The sequence below is a fragment of the Culex pipiens genome, chromosome 1 (genome assembly GCF_016801865.2).
Source record: "Culex pipiens pallens isolate TS chromosome 1, TS_CPP_V2, whole genome shotgun sequence".
NCBI classification, from domain to species: Eukaryota; Metazoa; Arthropoda; class Insecta; order Diptera; family Culicidae; genus Culex; species Culex pipiens.
This window is the reverse complement of record NC_068937.1, coordinates 49,771,478-49,796,165: the sequence shown is the minus strand read 5'-3', so window position 1 is coordinate 49,796,165 and position 24,688 is coordinate 49,771,478. Positions and strand designations below refer to the sequence as shown.

At 39.2% G+C, this 24,688-nt stretch overlaps 3 protein-coding genes across 4 annotated transcripts; all 3 read left to right on the top strand.

Moving 5' to 3' along the window:
* The first annotated feature begins 6,834 nt into the window (after positions 1 to 6,834).
* Positions 6,835 to 18,148, top strand: LOC120419702 (uncharacterized). Of its 2 annotated transcripts, none has more exons than XM_039582489.2 (5): positions 6,835 to 7,343; positions 9,264 to 9,406; positions 17,002 to 17,323; positions 17,385 to 17,710; positions 17,780 to 18,148. In XM_039582489.2, exons 1-5 carry the CDS (start codon positions 6,921 to 6,923, stop codon positions 17,829 to 17,831), a joined length of 1,266 nt encoding a protein of 421 aa, XP_039438423.1. In that variant the 5' UTR covers positions 6,835 to 6,920; the 3' UTR covers positions 17,832 to 18,148. The 2 variants fall into 2 exon arrangements, with proteins under 2 accessions (XP_039438423.1, XP_052567662.1); XM_052711702.1 differs by having other exon boundaries at positions 17,002 to 17,327; positions 17,389 to 17,710.
* A 116-nt stretch (positions 18,149 to 18,264) lies between these two features.
* On the top strand, positions 18,265 to 20,164 carry LOC120419703 (uncharacterized). Its single transcript, XM_039582490.2, has 6 exons — positions 18,265 to 18,428; positions 18,652 to 18,782; positions 18,838 to 18,961; positions 19,019 to 19,294; positions 19,346 to 19,654; positions 19,798 to 20,164. The coding sequence occupies exons 1-6, from the start codon at positions 18,273 to 18,275 to the stop codon at positions 20,047 to 20,049; spliced, it is 1,248 nt and encodes a 415-aa protein (XP_039438424.1). The 5' UTR covers positions 18,265 to 18,272; the 3' UTR covers positions 20,050 to 20,164.
* Positions 20,041 to 21,674, top strand: LOC120419704 (transmembrane protein 135-like). Its single transcript, XM_039582491.2, has 5 exons — positions 20,041 to 20,346; positions 20,414 to 20,544; positions 20,608 to 20,731; positions 20,784 to 20,926; positions 20,981 to 21,674. Exons 1-5 carry the CDS (start codon positions 20,191 to 20,193, stop codon positions 21,612 to 21,614), a joined length of 1,188 nt encoding a protein of 395 aa, XP_039438425.2. The 5' UTR covers positions 20,041 to 20,190; the 3' UTR covers positions 21,615 to 21,674.
* The last annotated feature ends 3,014 nt before the right edge of the window (positions 21,675 to 24,688 follow it).

The following is a 24,688-nucleotide window of genomic DNA, read 5'->3' as shown; positions in this document are numbered from 1 at the left end:
CGACGATCCAAATTGTCAGTGCGTCTTTCGATCATTATATAGGAATGGCTTTTTCACCGCAAATAAATAAAACCTCCAAAAATTTAAACACAATCCACCCGACGCAGTGCCTTCCGATCAACGATGATATAGGAAGGGCTTTGAAAATCACAAAAGAAATCACTTTTCACTCCAAATATTTTGTATGACCTTTTGCTCCCTTTGCCAATTATGCACTGATGACGCTGCATTTTCAGAGGGTAATCTTCTCCTCGCAGCACACAATACAAGACAAAAATGCGAAACAAAAGGCACACACAAAAAAATCACTTTTCACTCCGAATATTTTTTACGACCACGCGCTCCCTTTGTCAATTAGGCACTCAGTAATTTTAATGAAATGTAGTTTTTCTATTGAAGTTCAAGCAAAATTTAAACTTTTTGTCAAATTAATCACAAATTTATACTTAATGTGAATTCTAGAAACGAAACCTTAAATGCTGCCTTATAGGTTATATTAATCTTTGATAACAACCCTGAAATTTAAAATAAGAATTTCTAGTGCAACTTTTTTCAAAGCCCTAATGAAATCGTAGGTTAGTCAACAAGTTACGAAATGTTGTTATTTCAGTACGATTCATTTATACATACAAAAAACGAGTTTTGCAACAAGTTGAAACTTTCATTTTTTTTTACATTCCCGAAAAACGACTTTTCTAGTCTCGTCATTTCGGGAAAATTTTAATATTAATTTGTGCAAATAAAATTGATTGAACAAATTTAATTATCAATAATTATGAAAGTTTTGCGTACCTAAGTGTTTGATAGCTTTAATTTATTATCTAACATTAAACATAGAAACATGTCCTAATTTGTAAAATCTTAAATTCTCGTTTTATGAATTTTAGATAATATTATTAAAGGATTTTGGTTTACAACTTGAGTTTAATAATTGATTAAAAAAAGTTAATTTGGATTATTCAATCCATTGCTTTGATTAACCCTCTGAAGCTGGCTTCGATCTGAATATTCGCCGAATATCTATTATCAAAAAAAAATGTGATTCTAAAACGTCATTCAATGGAACTCTTACAATTTTAGAAGAAAAAAAAAAGAGTTTGGAAGTTTGATTTGTGTTGTGTAACTCTGTAAATGCCTTAAAAATATTAACTTGGGTATAAGAGGGTTAAACTACCAGAAGTTTCTAATGTAAAAACGTTTTTTAATCCACCATTAGGTGGTTGGTGCCTTGCTTACATTTACAAATTAATAATGAAAATAAGTTTATAAACTAAAACATTAACATTTTCAGAAATGTTTTTCTCTCAGAATCTCTTTTGAAGCAATTTGGCAACCGGGCGTTTCGCATTTTGCGTGACTATTGCACGTAAACATTTGATTGTATTTGATAGTAAAAATAATTAAACTTTGTTGTAAATTGTCTTGAATACAGTGCTTTAGGGGAGGACTAAAAAAATATATCGAAAGTTCCCGTAGTTTTGAAGATACTAGAATATCTGTAACAAAAATCTTAGTGGAAAAGCTTTGGTTGATGTTCTCCTTTAAATTTGATGGTGATAAATCATTGTTGAACTAAAACAAAATGCAAAAAGCGTTATTTTTGATTGATTTTCTAGTTTTTCAAAATATTTTCACGCTCTGAGAAATTTTCGAGAAAATTTGTGTTTTGAAATTATAGTCCCATTTAAAATAGTAATTTTTAGGTATACTTATGTGAGCAACTCTCTACGAAATCGGCCGATTTCGACCATTTTTATTTTTTGTATTTTTTTATTTGACTCAAACTTTGTGGGGGCCTTCCCTATGACCAAATAAGCTATTTTGCGTCATTGGTTCACCCATACAAGTCCCTATACAATTTTGGCTGCTGTCCATACAAAAATGGTGTGTAAATATTCAAACAGCTGTAACTTTTGAGTGAATTTTCTGATCAATTTGGTGTCTTGGGCAAAGTTGTAGGTATTGTTGAGGACTTTTGAGAAAAAAATAGGTACACGGAAAAAAATTGCAGATTTTTTTATCAACATTTTTTTTACTAAAACTCAATTTCCCAAAATACGTATTTTTTGATTTTCGAGATTTTTTGATATGTTTTAGGGGACAAAAATCCGCAACTTTTGAGCCATAGAGAAACATGGTCAAAAAATCTGCCGCCGAGTTATGATTTTTTGAAAAAATAGTGATTTTTGGAAAAATCTGAAGTTTCATGCAAAAACAAGTTTGACATTACTTTTTAATGCAAAATTGAATTTGCAATCGAAATGACTTTACAGATTTCTTGATAAAGGGCTCCGTTTTCAAGATATAGCCACCGAAAGTTTGATTTTAGCGAAATATTTGCAGTTTTTCAATTTTTAAAAATAGTGACCATGAGTGACCATTTCTAAAAATATTTGTTTTGAAAAGTTCAGAAAATTTGCTATAAAATTGTCTAAGAGACATTGAAGATTGGACCTCGGGTTGCTGAGATAGAGCCGCTTTAAGAAAAAGAAACACGAAAATTGAAGTTTTCTAAATCTCACCAAAACAACCCACCTTTTTCTAATGACGATATCTCAGCAATTAATGGTCCGATTTTCAATGTTAATATATGAAACATTCGTGAAATTTTCCGATCTTTTCGAAATTTTTTTTTGAAATTTTTTAAATCAAGACTAACATTTTAAAAGGGCCAAATATTGAATTTTTATTTTTAGAAATGGTCACTCATGGTCACTATTTTTAAAAATTGAAAAACTGCAAATATTTCGCTAAAATCAAACTTTCGGTGGCTATATCTTGAAAACGGAGCCCTTTATCGAAAAATCTGCAAAGCACTTTTCGATTGCAAATTCAATTTTGCATTAAAAAGTAATGTCAAACTTGTTTTTGCATGAAACTTCATTTTTTTTCCAAAAATCACATTTGTTTCAAAAATTCATAACACGGCGGCAGATTTTTTAACCATGTTTCTCTATGGCTCAAAAGTTGCGGATTTTTGTCCCCTAAAACATATTAAAAAATCTCGAAAATAAAAAAATACGTATTTTGGGAAATTGAGTTTTAGTGAAAAAAAAGTTGATAAAAAAATATGCAATTTTTTTTCCTTGTACCTATTTTTTCTCAAAAGTCCTCAACAATACCTACAACTTTGCCGAAGACACCAAATTGATCAGAAAATTCACTCAAAAGTTACAGCTGTTTGAATATTTACATACCATTTTTGTATGGACAGCAGCCAAAATTGTATGGAGACTTGTATGGGTGAGCCAATGACACAAAATAGCATATTTGGTCATAGGGAAGGCCCCCACAAAGTTTGAGCCAAATCAAAAAATACAAATAAAATCCATTTCCGGTTTTGGTAGAGAATTGCTCATATGCCTATTGATTATACCTAAAACTGGGCAGCGCTCTTCCGAGAGAATAATGACCTCGAACCGAGAGAATAGTGGTACCATTTACGGACACAGAGAACACAACTCGAGATAGGCGATGGAATAATTCCCTCGAGGTTCACTTGCAAAAAAAATCATCCACCAAAACAAAACCAAAACCAAAAGTTTTGGCTACGGGAATCGAACCAGAGACCATTGACAGACTAACCCAATGACTTACCTGCCTCGGCTAAGGAGTGGTCAGAAGTCGATGTATGACACTTGTTGGAGATTCTTTGTTTTAATTAAGGAATTATCGCTTACTTTTTCAAAATGTCCTATGTATATTAGGGTGTTTCATCCAAACAAAAAAGTTCTCAAAATCAGGCAAACCGAGGTTCCCCTAGTAGAGGATACCCATAGGGACTCCCATGCCAAATATCAGCCCATTTGGTTGAAAATTGGCCTGTCCCCAGCGGTTCAAAGTTTACATGGAAATTACTATAGGATTTTTGTGTTTTTCGTTCAATCGTTCCTACAAGTCTGGGGACAACATGGATTCACTCGGAATAAAGACAGGTGTGTAGGGGATGGTCCAATGAACAAATTCCAGAATTAGGGTTGTCCATTCTGTCCCCAAGGTGCGCATTGGATCAACGTCCGGTGTCTCCAGAATCAACGATTCACCCTTCAAATGTACGCATTGTCCTTAGTATGCTATGACGGCGAGCTAAAAATTACGACGCCCCATATCAGACGGTGAACACGTGGCAGAGCATACACTCAAGTTTTGGCTCAGAAACATACTCTAAAGTAATGATATTAAAATTTTTGATGTTCCTGTAACAATTTGAACTATTCCAAATCACGTAACATGATGATTTTGTAATAATAATGCAATCGATGCTTCCCCACGTGTTCACCGTCTGACATGGGGCGTCGCAATTTTCAGCTAGCCGTCATAGCATACTAAGGACAATGCGTACATTTGAAGGGTGAATCGTTGATTCTGGAGACACCGGACGTTGATCCAATGCGCACCTTGGGGACAGAATGGACAACCCTAATTCTGGAATTTGTTCATTGGACCATCCCCTACACACCTGTCTTTATTCCGAGTGAATCCATGTTGTCCCCAGACTTGTAGGAACGATTGAACGAAAAACACAAAAATCCTATAGTAATTTCCATGTAAACTTTGAACCGCTGGGGACAGGCCAATTTTCAACCAAATGGGCTGATATTTGGCATGGGAGTCCCTATGGGTATCCTCTACTAGGGGAACCTCCGTTTGCCTGATTTTGAGAACTTTTTTGTTGGGATGAAACACCCTAATGTATATAGGTTGTTTTGAAAAAGTAATCTAGACTGACACTGACTAACACTTTTGTTTTGATGGTGTGAGTTGGTAGCACTATTCTTTCGATTTTGGCATTGAGTCCTCAATAAATTTTGAGGGAATGATTCTCTCGATTCTGAAAGTTGTAAAACAACAGGTTTTTTTTATAAAAACGCTCAATTTTTTTAAATTTCTTGTCGCAAAACGAGCCGGGTTCGGTGCTCAAGTAGCACACTTTGTTTGCCAAAAGATTTCCGAACTTGTTGTTGAACTCATTTACTATGTTTTCCCAACGTCCCTGAGAACTCTTGAACGCTGGAAAAAGCGCACGTTTTTCTGTTGTTGAACATCTCTTAACCCATTAGAAATGTGCGTGGTTTAACTAAGTTTTACCAGCGCACGTCCTACTTGCATAGAGAACGTTTGTTGAACATGCCATAAGAACTCTTGACTATAAGATTCTGAACCGGGTTGGATAACGTCGGTAGAACCGTTTAACAACATTCTGCCTTTAAGATTCACAAGAGAGTCATGCAAACGTTTTAATAACCGTTCAAGAACATATCGTGGCAGACAAGAATGTTAAACAGGCGTTTCATAAAATACGTCCAAGGCGTTCATTTAAAAGTTTTTTTGCTTAATTTAATCCTTTATTTGTGAGTAATGTCGCTTTACGATACTTTAACTACTAGTTTTTAGTAATTTATTAGTTTTGACAGGGATACGTCATTTTTGGATGATGGATAATAAAAAAAATATCAACAATAAAAAATCATCCAATTTCTTAATTATGCCTATGGAGATTATTTTTTTTCAATTATGTTTGAGTGCTAATTAACATCGCTTCCTACCACTACTCTGCTACTGCTGCTGATTCCCGGTGCTAAATGTTCAGTTTTCCTTTTTGATGATGAATCCTCAGGGCAAGTATCGAACCCAAGATCACTCCAAATGTCAAGTCCGGGCGCGCGTCTGCTTCTTTCCACGAGGGGTTATGTTGGATGAGCAGGCCTAAACGTCAATAAGAAGTCTGCGGTCATCTAGGTTTTACCAAGTTCACTAACAGTTTGCCAAAACTTCTTTTGAACATAAGCTGTTTCTATTTTTAGAACTATCTGTGCTTGTTTCGTCAACATGTTCTTGCTCGGTTTTTAAAACACAAACGCGAACTACACATAAACATCCTGTTTACGTGAAATCCCATCCGAAGCCAGAGGTCAATTCTTCTATGTTATCATGTTTAGCAAACTGAAATGGAACATCATGTCTGCAAATGTGATATTTTTTCGAGTTCTACAAGCATGTTCCATTTGAGTCAGAATAAACTTCAAAATCAACTATTCGTAATCTGTTGCTAGATTTGGCATTTGTGTTGCACAACCATGTTGAACAACAGTTTTTTGATCAAAATGAGAACAATTGACCAAATTTTATGACACTTGTTCAATAATTAACGTATAAAAACGCTTGTGCAGCAATTGTTCAACAAAAAAATAAAAAGCGATGTTTTTCTTGCTACTTGGGTGGTGTAGTGGTAAGAGTGAATCTCACCCCAGATGGCCTGGGTTCAATCCCAGCCGAACACGGTTGGCATTTTTCGAGATGAGATTTGTCTCATCAAGTCTTCCTTCGGGTTCGGATGTAAATGTCGGTCCCAGCCTAATTTGGAGGTTAGGTTGTTAGACCACTCTTATAGAATCTCGCATAGTTTCATTGTTATCAAAGTGTAATAAATTCAACAGGTAGCTTTAACTTCATGTTGCCTGCTGAACCATACGAAATTTAAAATAGAAAAAAAAACGAGCCCCCTTGCGTGTCCAACAAACTCCTCGAGTAGCAGCATGGACAACCACCAACCCCCTTTAAGGTGGCGCTTTTTTGCAGTCGATTACCCCGAAAGAAACAACTGAAAGAAAAAAAAACAAACCCCATGAACGAAAAAAAAAACTAAAACTGTTGAGCCATCGCAATCGATCGGCGCAAATTTGTTGACTTGAAGTGCTCACACACGAACACACACACACACACACACACACAAAAGGCGGAAACTAGCCAACAGCACTAACCTGGTCAGACCTGGGGCCAAACCGCGAGCAATTAGAACCTCGCGCGGTCAGTTGAGCATGAGCAGGCGCAAGAATCGGACGTGTCGCGTCAAGTCGCGCGCCAATATCATCTGCTAGGACGTCCGTCGTAGTTGAGGGGTTCAAAAAAAAAAAAAAAAAATGAGTGCCATCAGCAAGTACTGGTACGAGATCGTGACGCCGGCCGTGACCTGCGAATCGTTGACCCATCCGGGGCTGACGTGCGGGGAAAATTTGGGCATTCAGTTGCGCAAGACGGTGCCGGGGAATCTGCAGTTCTTCGGCCCGATCTCCGTGCTGCGGATGGTGCTGTTGATGTACACCCGCAATCAGGTGTCCTGGGCGGTGGTGCTGCAAGCTTTGTATGAGTGTGGGATGGCCGCGCTGAACGGGTGGTTCGTGAGCAACAGCTGGACTGCGATGTTCTGCGTTCTGTACCGGTTGCTCGGGCAGCGGTTCGTCAACAATTGGTCGGTGTCGTTGCCCGCCCTCGCCGGGACGTTGGCCATGTTCTGGATGCCACCGTACGTCAAGATGAGCCACTCGCGGGCGATCTTCAACGTGGTAAGGGGTGATCACAGTGAAGGGTGGGAGTAGTGTGAAGGATGCGTGGCTCCAGATCGATACCGAAGAACTTCCAAAACAGTGTGGAACAGCCTTGACCTTAGGGGAAGATTTGAAGAGTGACATTGATTATTAGTGAATCCCGCAAATTCAGCAAGAATTCTATCGTTAAGGGATAGAGAAATTATCCGGAATACACAATTACTCAATCAACAGTATTGTCTACATTGATCATTGGCTACCATTTAATTATGGATGATTTTAAATTTTAGTGATATTCATGATTTATTTTTGCCAACCAATCTTAGTGTTTGTGAATCTTTGCTTGTGCGGACTCATTCCTTGTTAACACGTCTCATGATGATCACAACAATTTGTAATAATTTGATTATTTCAACATTCAAAACAATTTACCCTCTTGTAGTATTGGGGTCCTTTTTGATTTTTCTTCGGTAAACTGAATTCGTTTTTTTTTGTCAATTTGCAGCTTGTTTGCAGCAATTCCACACGAAAACAGCATGACTTTTTTTAGCGCGGCGCGTCGAAAAACACGTTTTTTTTTTAAACGTATCACGAAATATTGAAAACATAACATCATCATTTTTTGATATTTTATGTATTTTTTTCCAAGGAATCCTATAAAAATATTTTCAGACATAGGCTCTTTGGTCCTGGCACCTTCAAAACAGCACTTTAAGTTATCATTCGAAATTTTCAAATGTTATGCTATATATTTGGAACATCTAACTATTTTTCCTCAAAAGCCTAAATACACTTTCGTTTGCGTCCAATACAGCTAAAATCGGTCGAAATGGTTTTTTTTAACCGAAAATCGACAAAAGTTGACATTTTTTGGACCACCCTAACACGGCATAGGTCACCCTAATGGGCAAACAAACAAAACGTTGTGACTTTATTTTTCAATCAATTTTGCTGCCGAGTTGCGTGGGTTTTTGAAAAAAATATAAATCCTACTCGATTTTTTTGATTTTTACTTTTGTTTTTTATATTAAAAAGCTGTCAAAGGCAAACTTATGGGAAATTGGACGAGCTTTCCGGTAAAGATATTTACGAAACTGAAAAATCAAGTCTGTCATATAGAAATCAGCAAAACCATCAAAAAACCTATTTTTTGACAATTTAATTTTTTAAACCGCTGTATCTTCCCAAGGATTGGACACAGGACAACGGTCAATATGGAGACTTTTATGTAAAATTGTCTAGTGAATCGATTCCCACCATTGGTTTTTAAAAAAATTTACGTTTAGACCACTTTTCAAAAAACAGTTTAAGTAAATGATTTTGTTTTTTTAGGAGAGACATACCATCCTCGATTTTTCGTCAGTCTTTTTGTAACATCTTAGGCTATTTCTTCAAACAATTTGAACGAAAAAAAAAATCGTGACATTACCTTGAAATTTGACTTTTAAACATAAAAATCAAAAAATCTCATGGAAGTGGCGTGTATTTTTATTTCAGTGTATTTTTTTTTTTCAAAAAGCTCGTCCAATTTCCTACAAGTTTGTCTTCGACCTCTTTTTGATACGAATACGAATACAAAAATATTTAAATAACTTCTCAAATGTTATTTTCGAATACAATTGGCTCCTTTTGCACAAAAAAAGGCTTATATGGCTAGGCTAGGCTTATAACATGTTTACATAGTTTCATTGGAATCGGAGAGGGTCGGGTACAAAAGTACCAGGAAAAATCCTGATTTGAGCTGGAATTGCTCTATTACAAAAACAAAAACAAAAAATCTGAACAAAAATCAACAACAAAAAAGTACAACGATATCCAAAAATCCAGATTTAACATCTCTTCGTACCTATCTTGTTCTGATAAAGGGTTAGTGCATTAGTTGATCATATTAGTGAATATCCTCAATATTAGCTGAAAATCTAAGATTCCGCTTGAAAGTTTCTAGAGTGCTGGATCAAATCGCGGGAGCACTGGCTGCTGGAGTGGGCCCGAGAGTCCAAAACGGCCGGAACGGTGGCGTTCATGGGGATTAGTGCCGCAATTGGGTACTTTGCCCAGAGGACAAAATTGGTGGAGTTTTGGTAAGTTCTTTTCAGCTTTTTTTTGTTAGTTAAGATACGTGACTAATCATTTGTTTGTGCATGTGCGTTTTTTTGCCAGCTCAAACAACGTTTATTTTTTTTGCTTTGCTCTATGTGCTTTTGTGTTTTGTTTGCGCGTTCAACGGTCGGCTTTAACTACGTCACTGCGCCATAGAATAGGTATAGGTAGAATTACAACTCGTTGCTCTTCCCATATAATCGCTTGGCGACACTGCCAACAGTGCCATCATCAGGCCAAACGGGGAACTAAAAAGTCTGCAAACTAAATGAGGTGCGCATTTTTTTTGACACGCTGTCATTTGCAGTGACAGATCGCGGGCGCGATTTTATTTGACATTTCTCGGGTTATTTTTCAAAAGGTCCTTAGCGCCAGTTGTTAACGAAGCGGTTTTTTAACCTGGCCATGGTCTTCGTTTCGTACATACACTTATGGTACTCGGGTCTATATGACCCAGAAATGTTTTTGGCTGCCAAAATTCGGAACCTTGACCGATTTTGGATGTCTTGACAGCAAATGAAAGGTTAAAATGTCTACTTTGCGATTCCGACTGGCAGAACCGGTTTTGGGCACTGTGGCCACTGGGAACCTTCTACAACCGAAAAAAGTCCTTTTTGAGGCCCCGACTTTGAGAACCTGTATCTCCGGAACGATAACTTATAGCGGGTTGCTTCCAGTTGCATTTGACGGGTAATAACCTCAACTTTAAGCTCCCGTAGAGATGATTTGTCAAAAGTGGACACCGGTTCCGTTAACCCGGAACATCCGAAAAACATGATTTTTTCAGCTTTTGTTATAAAATCAACACATTAGTCAATTTTTTCAACCGGATTTTTTGTAAATCATTACATACGCACACTACATACTACCCCTGACTGTTTGGAATCGTTCCGGCCAACTGTGGCCAATCCGGAACCGGTTCCAGGGTACCACCAAAACGGTTCCAATAATGGTATCGCTAGAAACCCGTCATGTTGCATATCAAACTTCATGAAATTGAAAATTATGACCATCTGAGGTCATGCCGATATCCTCTGACTCAACCTGGTCATGCTGGAACCGGTTACCGGTGGCCAGTGGGGGACACTTCCGGAGTATGCAGGAAGGCATATCATGCGACATATCAAACGTCATGAAATTGAAAATTATGACCATCTGAGGTCATGCCGATATCCTCTGACTCATCCTGGTCACGCCGGAACCGGTTACCGGTGGCCACTGGGGGACACTTCCGGAGTATGCAGGGAAGCATATCATGCGACATATCAAACTTCATGAAATAGAAAATTATGACCATCTGAGGTCATGCCGATATCCTCTGACCCAACCTGGTCACTCCGGAACCGGTTACCGGTGGCCACTGGGGGACAATTCCGGAGTATGCAGGGAAGCATATCATGCGACATATCAAACGTCATGAAATTGAAAATTATGACCATCTAAGGTCATGCCAATATCCTATGACCCAACCTGGTCACGCCGGAACCGGTTACTGGTGGCCACTGGGGGACACTTCCGGAGTATGCAGGGAAGCATATCATGCGACATATCAAACGTCATGAAATTGAAAATTATGACCATCTAAGGTCATGCCAATATCCTAAGACCCAACCTGGTCACGCCGGAACCGGTTACCGGTGGCCACTGGGGGACACTTCCGGAGTATGCAAAGAACCCTACCATGCGACGTATCAAACTTCATGAAATAGAAAATTATAACCATCTAAGGTCATGCCAATATCCTATGACCCAACGTGGTCACGCCGGAACCGGTTACCGGAGGCCACTGGGGGACACTGCCGGATATCGGCATGACCTTAGATCAGTGGTCCTCAGCCAGCTGATCATCGCGGGCTAATTTGGAAATTTGCCCCAGAGTCGTGGGCAACATGTGAAATATAAATAAAAAATAAGTTGTGGAGTAGAATAGTTTGAAATTGAAATTTTGACAAACAACTAAATTTTTGACAACATAGAAATTGTCACCAATTATACATAATCAATTGAAAAAAATTCAACATTCTTCATACATTTTTCTCATCATATTTCATGTTTTAAAATACATATAATTGTTGTACAATTCGACAGTATTTCACTTAAAAAATATATATTTTTTTTGTTATATTTATAATAACTTTTTTTTGTTGATAATTATTTTTTGGTTTTGCGTACACATTTGGTTTGATTGTTCTATTTAAGCTTTGAACGTTTTGCTAATTTTTTCAATGATTTTTTGAGTGAATTTTGAAGTAACAGTAATAAGTTTTGAATTATTCGTATGTTATAGGAAAAAAAAACATTTTTTTGAAATTTAGAAGTTTATTTTGCTTCGAAAAATTTGTATTATTGAACAAGATAAAAAAAAGTGTTTTTTCAATGATTTTGAAATTTTTTAAGATCTTTTCGTACGAAGTATAATATTTTCGTTTCATTTTGAATCATAAGGGCACAAAAAACAAAAAAAAATCAAAAATATAATCAAATAGAATTTTTATGTTCTGTCGATTTTTTAGGATAACAAATTTGAACCAAAAAATATTGGCTCGGAATTCATATTTTATAATTTCTTGATTCAATATTTCTAACAAGTTTTAGTCAGAAAGTGATCTGATGTTTAGAACTGTTGGATATTGATTTATTCTTAGTATTTTTAGCAATGTGATTCCCAGATAATACAAAGTTTTTGTCACACTATCACATTCATAATTTTATATTTTTAAAGGAATGAATGTTTCATATTAATTATTTCCAAATTTAGAAATTTAATCGTTTTATAAATTCTTCAGGAAAATAATGGACCACCAGTTTAATACTTCCCACGATCTTATAATTATTGTAGAAACCAGAAATCAATTATGGTTATTTCGTAAAAAAAACATATTTATTCTTTTTAAAGAAACTTAGTCCATGATTTCTCTTGCGAACTTCATATGAGAATGCAAAGTGGGCCGGATTCCAAAATAATTTCAAAACCATCCCGAAGGCCGTACAGAAGACCTCGGTAAGCCACATACGGCCCGCAGGCCGCATTTTGGTGACCACCGCCTTAGATGGTTATAATTTTCAAATTCATGAAATTTGATGCGTCGCATGATATGCTTCTCTGCATACTCCGGAAGTGTCCCCCAGTGGCCTCCGGTTCCGGCGTGACCAGGTTGGGTCAGAGGATATCGGCATGACCTTAGATGGTCATAATTTTCTATTTCATGAAGTTTGATATGTCGCATGATATGCTTCCTTGCATACTCCGTAAGTGTCCCCCCGTGTCCACCGGTAACCGGTTCCGGTGTGACCAGGTTGGGTCATAGGATATTGGCATGACCTTAGATGGTCATAATTTTCAATTTCATGAAGTTTGATACGTCGCATGGTAGGGTTCTTTGCATACTCCGGCAGTGTCCCCCAGTGGCCACCGGTAACCGGTTCCGGCGTGACCAGGTTGGGTCTTAGGATATTGGCATGACCTTAGATGGTCATAATTTTCAATTTCATGACGTTTGATATGTCGCATGGTAGGGTTCTTTGCATACTCCGGAAGTGTCCCCCAGTGGCCACCGGTAACCGGTTCCGGCGTGACCAGGTTGGGTCATAGGATATTGGCATGACCTTAGATGGTCATAATTTTCTATTTCATGAAGTTTGATACGTCGCATGGTAGGGTTCTTTGCATACTCCGGCAGTGTCCCCCAGTGGCCTCCGGTAACCGGTTCCGGCGTGACCAGGTTGGGTCATAGGATATTGGCATGACCTTAGATGGTCATAATTTTCTATTTCATGAAGTTTGATATGTCGCATGATATGCTTCCCTGCATACTCCGGAATTGTCCCCCAGTGGCCACCGGTAACCGGTTCCGGAGTGACCAGGTTGGGTCAGAGGATATCGGCATGACCTCAGATGGTCATAATTTTCTATTTCATGAAGTTTGATATGTCGCATGATATGCTTCCCTGCATACTCCGGAAGTGTCCCCCAGTGGCCACCGGTAACCGGTTCCGGCGTGACCAGGATGAGTCAGAGGATATCGGCATGACCTCAGATGGTCATAATTTTCAATTTCATGACGTTTGATATGTCGCATGATATGCCTTCCTGCATACTCCGGAAGTGTCCCCCACTGGCCACCGGTAACCGGTTCCAGCATGACCAGGTTGAGTCAGAGGATATCGGCATGACCTCAGATGGTCATAATTTTCAATTTCATGAAGTTTGATATGCAACATGACGGGTTTCTAGCGATACCATTATTGGAACCGTTTTGGTGGTACCCTGGAACCGGTTCCGGATTGGCCACAGTTGGCCGGAACGATTCCAAACAGTCAGGGGTAGTATGTAGTGTGCGTATGTAATGATTTACAAAAAATCCGGTTGAAAAAATTGACTAATGTGTTGATTTTATAAAAAAAAGCTGAAAAAATCATGTTTTTCGGATGTTCCGGGTTAACGGAACCGGTGTCCACTTTTGACAAATCATCTCTACGGGAGCTTAAAGTTGAGGTTATTACCCGTCAAATGCAACTGGAAGCAACCCGCTATGTGTTATCGTTCCGGAGATACAGGTCCTCAAAGTCGGGGCCTCAAAAAGGACTTTTTTCGGTTGTAGCAGGTTCCCAGTGGCCACAGTGCCCAAAACTGGTTCTGCCAGTCGGAATCGCAAAGTAGACATTCTAACCTTTCATTTGCGGCCAAGACATCCAAAATCGGTCAAGGTTCCGAATTTTGGCAGCCAAAAACATTTCTGGGTCATATAGACCCGAGTACCATAAGTGTGACTTTTTTTCTGGGGGGCACTTCCGGTGGCCACCGGAAGTCCATTTTTGGCTCAAATGTGTGTCTTGGTAAGATACACAAAGTCATAAAATTTCAGCTCTGTAAGTGCCAAAGGTCAAAAGTTACGATAACTTTTATCATGCTCTTGGGTCATATAGACCCGAAGACCATGCCCGGGTTAATCGGTTCTAAATCAATTTACGAATAATCAAAATCAAAAATGCTTTGAATTATTCATCTGCACGTCCTTTAAATGCTCTTTACTGAAAAAATAAAGGAAAGTTGATTTGTTTTAATTTCGGAAGCTTGAGTGCTTCGGAGGTTCAGAGCTGGAAGAGCTTATCGGGATTTCTCGCCGGATAAAGGCTTTACTATTTTTTTGTTGGGGATCTCCGCTCGATGGCTTTCCCTAAACACGGGGCATTTCCGCTTTTGTCATCGATTCTTTTCGGTCGTTCCCCAGAAACGCACCACAGCTAATAATTTAACAGTTGGAGAACCTAAAAAACATTCCTGTTGCCAAGTGTCTGTACCGGCGAAAAAATCGTTCCTGTAGCTGAGTTTGAGTGCTGGCGAAAGACCGATCCAAAGAACTTCGTAAGCTCTTGCAATTATGAACCACCGGAACGTACGGAACGCTAAAGTTTGCATTTGCATTTGCAAGACATTCTTTTTAATAACTGTCGAAATAAAATCCAAAGTTTTTTTTTTAAAAGGTCCTTTCAGCTATTGTCTTTCATATGTTTATAGGACCTTTTAAAAAAAAACTCTAGAAATATAATTTACAATTAAAAAAAAGAAAACCATTGACATTATTTTTTGCAGGATTATTCTTGAAATTTGTAAAATAATATTCAATGCCCACCTAACTACGACCATCTTGTACCTTGGAGTAGGTTAGTTCCCCGTTTCGCCACCAATCTCAGTTAGGCAGCACTGTTTTGTCTCCCGGTTAGATTAATGAGTGGCAACTCTACCTATACCTTTTTTATGACTGAGCGCTAAGCAATTGTGAATAAACTTTTCGCGCGTGTAGAACGCAAATTGCATGAATGGGTGTTGTTTGGAAGCGAAATTCCCCAAAAGGAATGGGAGTTTAACTTTGATTGTTTTTTCCGCTTTGTCATATGCAAACTTTGCACAAATTTGTGAACTTGGAACGTTTATGGCAGTAAATTAAAATTTGACCTACAGAAGCCGGGGAGGTACCCTACAGTTCGGCTGAGCTGTGGGAGATTTTCTCCGAGTACATCGGCATGTTTAAGACCTGCAAGACCCGCTTGGACCAAGTAACCCTCGTCAGCTACATGATCTCCAAGTATGGAATTTAAGGAGTTGTTTTTGTTTTTTTGTTATTAAATATTGTTTTACTGATCCTCGGTCCCAACCTGGTCACAGCACCCAAAAGGACCTGATAAAAATAAGTTTAAAAAAAATATATTCTTCAACCTGATTTTGTAATTGCTTTATATTTTTAAGTGTTTTTTGCTCACAATACTTCATCAAAGGTTTAAATAATGATTTTGTGATAGAGCTATAATTCAATAGGAAGATAACAAATAGTTCAGTGTAGTATAAATAATTTAAACATTCATTCTAAAATGATTTAAACATTGATTCTGGATTAGGCACAAGTATAGTTTTAAGTGATTAAGGTACCGTTTAGATTTATCCAAACCAATTTGTATATAGAATTTGGAACCTGAAACTATCATTTTTTTTATTTTACATTCTGTAGCCCTTATAATTTAAATATTATTGTAAACCAGCATATAGAAATTATAAATGTCAAAGAAATTAATTAAAAACAATCAACATTAGAGTCTAGTTGAACGGCAAATGTGCAGTAATCAGATTTTGTTCCAATCAAATATTGAAATAAATTTATTTAATTTTAAAAATGGGGGTTTTGATAAAGTCTCATTGCTCACATTCCTTTTTGAGTATTTCGACCTTTTAAATCCCTCTAAATTTAATTAAATCCCTTTCAAAACTCAACCGACCATGAAAGTTCCTTTTTTGCCTGACATTTAGACTTTCAGGTGTCCACATTACCCCACAAGCCATCCCCAAATTACCCCCATAGCATGTTCTATCAAAAATTGCAATTTATGATGATAAAAATGGATAAAATGCACAATATTTATACGTACATATCTAAGGCATCGTCCAGACAACCCCCTTAAACAATTGTCCACTTTTTTGCCATATAATCCCTGCAAAACCTTATTTCCCAACTCTCAAAAATTAGAATTTAAGGCAATTCCAACCGGCCTTTGAAAACTTTTACATATTATACCAAAACTACTTAACATATTCCATTTTTTTTGTTTGTCTATACTCCTAGGCTATTACTTATACTAGCCTTATCACTTAAATTGCCGTTTTCACTTTATATCTGAAGAAAAGGTGATTTTTGAAGGGGTATCCAAATTACCCCCACTGACCATATTAGCCCAAACTCCTCTATTTGTTAACAAAACATACATTTTTACAATGATTTGATTTGATTTAAAAATAACAGTTTACCTACCCGCATTATATTCGATCGGATTATAGACCCGGGTTCACTGTAGGAACAGGGGGTCCACAACAGCCAAAAAAACCTTTATTTTCAAATGGCTTTTTTTGAATAAAAGCACTTAATTGATGAAAAAACAGTCAGAATTAAAAGACTTCAGATTTTATTGTTCGGTACAAATAAGCGTAACAGTGTATTACCAATATTCTTGACTTTAGTTCACAATAACAAGCTATTGTAACCAATAAAACAACAAAATACTAACAGATTATAAATAATCTTCCCAGGTTCTTCTCCCCGCTGAAGAAAAACCTAAACCCCCCGGTGGACGCCGCTCCGGAACCCTGCAGCAGCACCACCCCAATCAACCCCACCAACACGCCTGCTGCGTTCCCCCAGAAAAGCTGCTACCACCGACACGCCTGCTATCGGTACATCCTGGACGGCATGAAAACGTGCTTCACCTTCGGAATGGTACTCGAACTGGCCCGCAAGCTAATCGCGGTGGCACCGGTCCTTCGGAAACAACCCAGCGCCCTGCTGAGTGCCCTCGCGAGGATGCGCTACAAATTTGTAGCCTTTTTGACCCTTTACAATGGGCTGTTTAGGGTGGGTTTGAGAAGTGAATAGGGTTTTTTAGTACAACTTGTGATGCTTTATTTTTTTACAGTTAGCAACCTGCATTTTGGCCAGAACCCGGGGGAAGGTCATCCCGGAGGACAGCACTTTGGCAGGTTTCATAAGTGGGCTAACGTACGCTCTGTCGCCGAATTACAACGTGTTCAACCTGGCCGTGGCCGCCATGCTTCAGAACGTGTGGAACTTCACTGTTGAGGGGAACTCCAAAGTGCAGTGGCTCCAGCGGATAAACAGCTGGTCACTCGCCTCCATCGTGTGGGTCTTCCTGATGAACTACAACATGTACTCGCGGGCTTACTACCCGTACGCGATGTCCAAGTTCGCGCTCAAATTCACCGACATCTGCTCGGCGGCGCAGTGAGTACCATCGGGGATGACAGCTGGGTTTTAGTTCAGGTTGAAGTAACGGCACGTTTTTTTTTACAGAGCACGAGTCGCGTCGAAAAATCTAGCCAAATTCGCCATGGGAGCGAGTTGAAACGAATTCTTGTATTTTTAGAACAAGTGGCTGGTTCCATTCCCTTTTGGGTAGCGTTAACATTCGAGTTTGCTGTCACTTCGAGTCAGGTGCATTTTAGTACATCAGTGTAATTCGTCAATTTCAAAATGAAGTGAGCAATCGGCTCCTAAAGTAGCTGTTGTACTAAAACTCACAAAGTTCGAATTGATAAGTACTAAATAACTATTAGCTGGTTGTGATAATGTGTAAGTGGGTCTAGAAGAAATTCATTATAGTTTTTTTTTATGTTGACACATCTTGACGTGCAATAAAGCGCCATAATCGTTGGTTTTAAACGAGTTTGTTCTAAAAACTCCAGTCGTGTAGTTTCCGAACTATGCAAATGAGCATACCTTCGAAAAAAAAGTTGCGGCCTAAATTATTTTCGTTTAGTTGCGTTCCATTTCCCTTTCGATCAACATGTCCGAGCTGAGCAAATGCTTCTACGAGGTGACCGCCGGCAAGACCTGCCGTGACCTGTGCCACCCGGAGTACGCCTCGTGTTGGCTTTCGTTCGTGAATACGGCGCTGAGGTTGCTTCCCGGCGCGTACAAGCTGTACCTGACTTATCTGGTGGTGAGATTTTTGGAGTTTTGGTGTTTAATTGTGATGTTGATATTTTTAGTACAAGTGGCCAATTTGGAATAACTTTTAAAATTAATAAACTTTGATTTCATCAACTTTACACGAAAAGTACTGATGAGATTCAGATTTAATCATTTGAAGACACTCAAAACAAGCACTTGTACTAAAAACCACAAGCCAGTTGTGTTGCAAAATCGATTCGAAATCACCGTAGATTCCTCCGCTGGTGAAAGGTGGCGGCTACACGTGGCAGTACTGGAAGGACCACTTTCTCAGCTACAGTACAGCGTCCTACAAGACGTACGTGATCGCGGTCGTCGGATTGACGCTGCAATGTGCCTTTTAGTAGGTATCACTTTGTTAAGTTCCATAAGTGTGAGTTTAACGATCGTCGTTACAGCAAACTGTTCGGCAAGCTGAACTATTACTGGGTCATGGGATTCCCGGGGTTCTTCAGTGCAGCGTTGTCCCCAAAACTCAACAGAATTCACCTACGGCTTCAAGGAATCACGTACTTCAACATGGTGAGGTTAACCTCAAATCTACCAAATTAGATTAGTACAAGATCCCTTTTTGCCTAGATGTTGGAGGTTATGCTGAAGAAGAGCAAGTTCCGGCTGCTGGAGGTGCTGCGAGAGTCCAAGCTGTGCGGCATGGCCCTGTTCATGATCTTCAACGCGCGGATCATGGAGGTGTTACAGCACGGCAAGGTCAACCAGTTCTGGATCATGTACCCGACGAGGATCAGGGAACCCAATCGAGAGGAGGCGGATGACAGTCGCGTGATTGGGGCGATCTACCCTCGCGCGTACAAAGCATGCTCTCATGAGCGATCGTGTGATGGTTTTATCTTTGATGTAAGTGTTCTGGAATTTGTGGACACCCCCTAACCTTCAATTTTCCCGCAGGGTATCTGGAAGTACTCCTTTGCCGGCTTCATCATCGAGTTTGCTCGTGCCCTGATCACCAAGTTCCCGCTCCTGTACAACAATCCTGCCCAGTTCCTGCCCGGATTGCGCAAGATTCTCAGCTTCAAGCTGATGTTCTTCCTGGCAGCGTACATCGCGAGCTACCGCGCCATCGGTTGTCTTTTGTGCCGTCATCACGGTGAAGATCGCCCCTCCCACAACCGGATCGCGTCCTTCCTGTGTGGCGCATCCTACCTGATCTACCCCAAGTACCAGGTGTTTACGCTGGCTTTCACCAAGTTTGTTGAGGTAAGATTGAACCTAACCTCATTTTTGATATGTAAACAATTCAAGCGAACTGTCAAATTCAAATGGTCAGTGATTTCTTGACAACAACAAACCACTGACAGCTGTCAAATGTACAAAACTCTTAGAAGTTATGATTTCGGCAGATGTCCTGGGAGCACCTGTTCAAAACGGGCAAGGACCTCCCGGAGTGGGTCTGGAAACTGCAGCGGATCCCGTACCTCCGGATAACGCATGCCTGCGCAGTAGGCTACATGTACCACGCATTGGTCTTCCACTCGCACCTCTCGCCGCCCTTCAACAGCAAAGCCGTCAACTACTGCTCGGACAACCGCGTGGAACGACTCAAGCGACGCCTGCTGAGCTGGATGCTCGAGCACGAGTGGCGCAAGGCCTGACACCGAACTTCTTTTTCCCCTTTTGAATATTCATGACTCTATATAGAAACGAAATATTGAGCATGTACTAAAATAATAATAAAGAAATTGCCGCACGATCGCTGGCTCGCTTAGTCGCTTCCGAACTTCTCCTCGCTCCAGATGTCTTCGCTGAGTAAGTGCTTCTACGAGGCTTCGGCCGGCAAGACCTGCCGTGACCTGTGGCATCCGGGCTTCGCCAGCTGTCGTCACTACATCTGGGACCTGTGGAAGCGCATCATGCCCGGTAGCTTCAAGCTGTACATTCCACTGCTGGTGGTAGGTTTGGATGGGATCACACCGCCGAAGACCTACATCACTAACAGCCACCATCTTCTTCCGGTAGCTTCCACCGCTGGTCAAGCAGGACGATGTCACCGGGTCGTACCTGGTGAATCACTTTCTCGAGTATGTGTACATTTCGATCGCGACCTACGTCCAGGCGGCACTTTCGCTAACCTTCCAGTGCGGCTTTTCGTGAGTATTTGTGCATGTTCTAGAACTTGTGCGCTGTACTAAAAATGTAGCCTCAAATCAAAGCAACCTGTTCGGATACCTCAACTTCTGGTGCGTGATGTTCTGGCCCTGCCTACTGGGAGTGCTTTTGGGGCCGAGGCTACCCAAGCAGCACCTGCGACTGCAGGGCATTACCTTCTTCAACATGGTCAGGTTAGAACGGTAATTACAAGCGTGTACTAAAATCACAATTTTCTTAGACGGTTGAAACGATGATTCGGAAGAGTCGGCTTGGCATCGTGCAACATCTAAGAGTTTCCAAGTGGTTTGGAATGATCAGCTTCATGACGCTCAGTTCGATCATCATGACAAAACTTCACGCTGGAATCGTGAAGCAATTTTGGTGAGAATCCCATCCAAAAGTTTTAGTACAACTTGAACAGCTGTTTGATTACAGGTTAATCAATTCACCATCTTGGAACAAACCGGACCACGGTCGCTGCGGTCACAAGAAGAGTTGCACCCACAACGTTCTAGACGGGATGCTGAAATACGCTAGCGTCGGGCTTATTTTGGAATCCGTTCGAGCGTTGATAACCAAGTTTCCCCTCCTAATGACTAATCGTTCCCAATTTACAACCGAATTCACCAAGATCTGCTCCGCCCGATTGGGACTGTTCCTAGCGTTCTACGTCGGCATTTACAGGGCCACTTCCTGCCTCCTGAACAGGCACCGCCTGCTGGAGGGCCCAACGCAATCCACAGTCGCAGGATTCCTGGCCGGAAGCGCCTACTGGCTGTACCCAAAGTACCAGGTGTACACGCTGGCCTTCACCAAAGCGATCGAGATGTCCTGGGAGTACTGGATCAAGACGGGCAAGAAAATCCCACCAGTGTTTGAAAAGTTCAACCGACTGCCGTTTGTGTTCTTGGCGCAGATGCTGTCCTTTGGCTATCTTGGCCACATCTACGCCTTCCATCCGCAGCTGTCGCCGTCGTTCCACATCAAGGCGATGGATTTTTGTTCGAAAAATCTGACGCTGAACATGCGTCGCACGCTGATCGCGTGGATCATTGGGTACGGGGCTTGAGAGAAGGTGTTGTAGTAAAATGACATTGTTACATGATTTTGTTTGAATATTTTGAAAAATACAGTTGTATCGTTATCGTGTTAATAATATTAAACATTTTTATGTTTTAAAACTTCCTTAACGTCTTGGTTTGATGAATGCAAATGATGAAAAGTATTGAGCATTTTTGAAATTATAAATTCTTCAATTGCATTGTTTAAAAAAGGCGCATATGCAAACTTTCTAAATAAAAAATTAAAATAAAGGTTCTTTGAATTTTCCCCCCTCTACAGATCTCCCACTTAAATTAAATCACAAAAGCCTACGTCTAGCTTTCGAGCTTTCTTGCTTGCTATCTTGTGTGCAAGTTTTTGATTTGACATTGACAAGATAGGTGTCGCTTAGCCATGCTAGGTAAGGTTTGTGTCTCGAATGGAGCTGGGAAATGTTTTCAAAAGTTGGCGCTAGGTGGCTACAACAGTCTGAGCTATAGCTAATGGCCATCTGGTGAGTGTTAATATCTGCTTGAAATCTAGAGTTCTATTTGAAAAGGTCGTATGACCATAGGTAACACAAGCATAAAGGACTTCTTTTTAAATGTGCTAATTCGTCGCCGAGCTCAAAATGAAATCGAGCCAAAAGTAATTTTCAATACATTATAGTTTGGGTTATATTTGAAATTATGAGAACTGGCATCATCCATAAAGTACATCACTCTTAAAGCAGCCAAAATTTAAATGCTATTTTGTGCTGTTTTTTTTTTTTAAATAATTTTAACGTAAAGTTCCGATGTTCATAATTCAAAGTTGGGAACATAGTTAGCGGGAACTTAAAGAATCGAGTAAATTTACTGAAGGAAAAAAATACAAAAGAACCTTCGAAATAGCTTTTTAACGTAAAGGCCTAAAACACTGTAAAACCGTAAAACTTTGAGTTTTTGTCATTACCCAGGATTTTTTTTAAATCTTCCTTTTTTGAAAACTAATAGTTGTAAATCAACTGTACGGATATAAAATGCATTTTTATTTTTTTCAAATTCCAGCATTTTATTTAACTACATATTTTACATACATATTTTAACTCAATTTCCCAAAACATTTTTTTGATTTTCTAGATTTTTTGATATGTTTTAGGGGATAAAACCCTGCAACTTTTGAGCCATAGAGAAACATGGTCAAAAAATCTACCGCCGAGTTATTAATTTAAAAAAAAATTGATGCAAGAACAAATTTGACGTAATTTTTTATTGTAAAATTGAATTCACAATTGAAAAGTACTTTACATTTTTTTTTGTTTTCAAGATAAATTCACCGAATGTTTGATTTTGGCAAAATACTTGCAGTTTTCGATTTTTAAAAATAGTGACCATGAGTGACCATTTCTTAAAATATATTTTTTGAAAAGTCCAGAAAATTTGCTGTAAAATTGCCAAAGAGATATTGAAGATTGGACCTCTGGTCGCTAAGATACATTGGCTTTAAGGAAAAAGAAACAGGAAAATTGAAGTCTCACTCAAACAACCCACCATATTTTAATGTCGATATATCAGCAACTAATGGTCCGATTTTCAATGTTAAAACATTCGTGAAATTTTCCGATCTTTTTGAAAAAAATATGTTGAAAAACATTAAATCAAGACTAATATTTTAACAGGGCCAAACATTGAATATTACGCCCATTTAAAATGCTCGTCTTGGTTTAATTTTTTTCATATTATTTTTTTTTTCGAAAAGCTCGGAAAATTTGACGCATGTTTCATGCTTTAACATTGAAAATCGGACCAATAGTTACTGAGATATCGACATTAGAAAATGGTGGGTTGTTTTGGTGAGACTTAGAAAACTTCAATTTTCGTGTTTCTTTTTCTTAAAGCGACTGTATCTCAGCAACCAGAGGTCCAATCTTCAATGTCGCTTAGACAATTTTACAGCAAATTTTTGGCTTGAATTTATGGGAATGAAAACTATAAATTTCTGCTGTGCCTTCTCGGTGATTCGGACGCCTAGAAATATTTCACGAGAAATGTTTCGCATTTTTGGAATACTTATAATTTTATTTTATTTAATTGTTTTGACATCAACTACAGCGTTCAAACAAACTTAAAATGAAAATTGATGTTAGAATTCATCAAATAGCCCATTTTTGACATTTATAATGCGAACTTATATCCAAATTATTCGAATCATGACGTTATGACTCTCGCCGGATTAATGCACTCATAAAAATGTTCACGTTGAAGTTACGTGAAAAGCTTTGTGGTATTTTTCCACTAGAGTTTTCACGTAACTTCTACGAGATAGCTTTAGTGGAAACGAAATTTGCTTGGCCAGCTCGATTCACGTTCAATCAACGTGATGGGAACGTAAAAGAAACATTAACGAACAGGTGAATTTCATATACGAAGGGAAGTGAGTATTATTAGGTACACAGCAAATAAAGTAGTAATCCAGCTGCGTGTAAAAGGCTTGGGTGTAAAATAAATTTTTCATTTTCTAATGAAATTCTGTGTAATATTACACCCTGAAATATGTAGCCCATCAGTATGGGAAACCTACTTGACCGAAATGTCAAGCTCACACATGCATTTATCCTTTCCATTTTTCATCGGCCTGATGGCCGAGCGGGCTAAGGCGCCAGCCCTTACTGATGGTGCTGGGTTTGAATCCCGTCGGCTGCAACTTTTTTTTTTGTGTTTACAAAAATTGTACATGCATTGTGTAATATTAAGTGTTTATTTTGACGAAGGTGATGTGCATGCTTTTGCATGCGATTTTACCATCGGATTTTTTTCTGTGTATTCACGTAAATTTTAATAAAACTGTTAATGAGGTTCACCAGTAAATTACATAGCCTCTAATCTCTAATCTAATCTAATCAGACCCTAGCGCAGCCAATCTTTCGAAGGGATCCTGGAGAGTGCCTTAGGTTAGATGACGCCTAGCACTCTTCTTGTCATTTATTAACATTTGTAGTGCGCCATTGCATCGGAATGCATTGAAACATCACAAGCGTTAAAGCGGCCAGGCCTACTGCGTAAAGCCGTATCGCAGAGATGATCCGTAATTGGGTTGAGTTTGAGCACAGAGTGTTCGAAC

Excerpts from the sequence above, each read along its gene's own strand:
- LOC120419702 (XM_039582489.2), top strand. The coding sequence starts at position 6,921 with ATGAGTGCCATCAGCAAGTACTGGTACGAGATCGTGACGCCGGCCGTG. Across the intron at positions 9,407-17,001 it reads ACAAAATTGGTGGAGTTTTG|GTTCTTCTCCCCGCTGAAGA; the intron begins GTAAGTTCTTTT and ends TAATCTTCCCAG. Across the intron at positions 17,711-17,779 it reads GACATCTGCTCGGCGGCGCA|AGCACGAGTCGCGTCGAAAA; the intron begins GTGAGTACCATC and ends TTTTTTTTACAG.
- LOC120419703 (XM_039582490.2), top strand. The coding sequence starts at position 18,273 with ATGTCCGAGCTGAGCAAATGCTTCTACGAGGTGACCGCCGGCAAGACC. Across the intron at positions 18,783-18,837 it reads ACGCTGCAATGTGCCTTTTA|CAAACTGTTCGGCAAGCTGA; the intron begins GTAGGTATCACT and ends TCGTCGTTACAG. Across the intron at positions 18,962-19,018 it reads GAATCACGTACTTCAACATG|ATGTTGGAGGTTATGCTGAA; the intron begins GTGAGGTTAACC and ends CTTTTTGCCTAG.
- LOC120419704 (XM_039582491.2), top strand. The coding sequence starts at position 20,191 with ATGTCTTCGCTGAGTAAGTGCTTCTACGAGGCTTCGGCCGGCAAGACC. Across the intron at positions 20,347-20,413 it reads TGTACATTCCACTGCTGGTG|CTTCCACCGCTGGTCAAGCA; the intron begins GTAGGTTTGGAT and ends TTCTTCCGGTAG. Across the intron at positions 20,927-20,980 it reads GGAATCGTGAAGCAATTTTG|GTTAATCAATTCACCATCTT; the intron begins GTGAGAATCCCA and ends GTTTGATTACAG.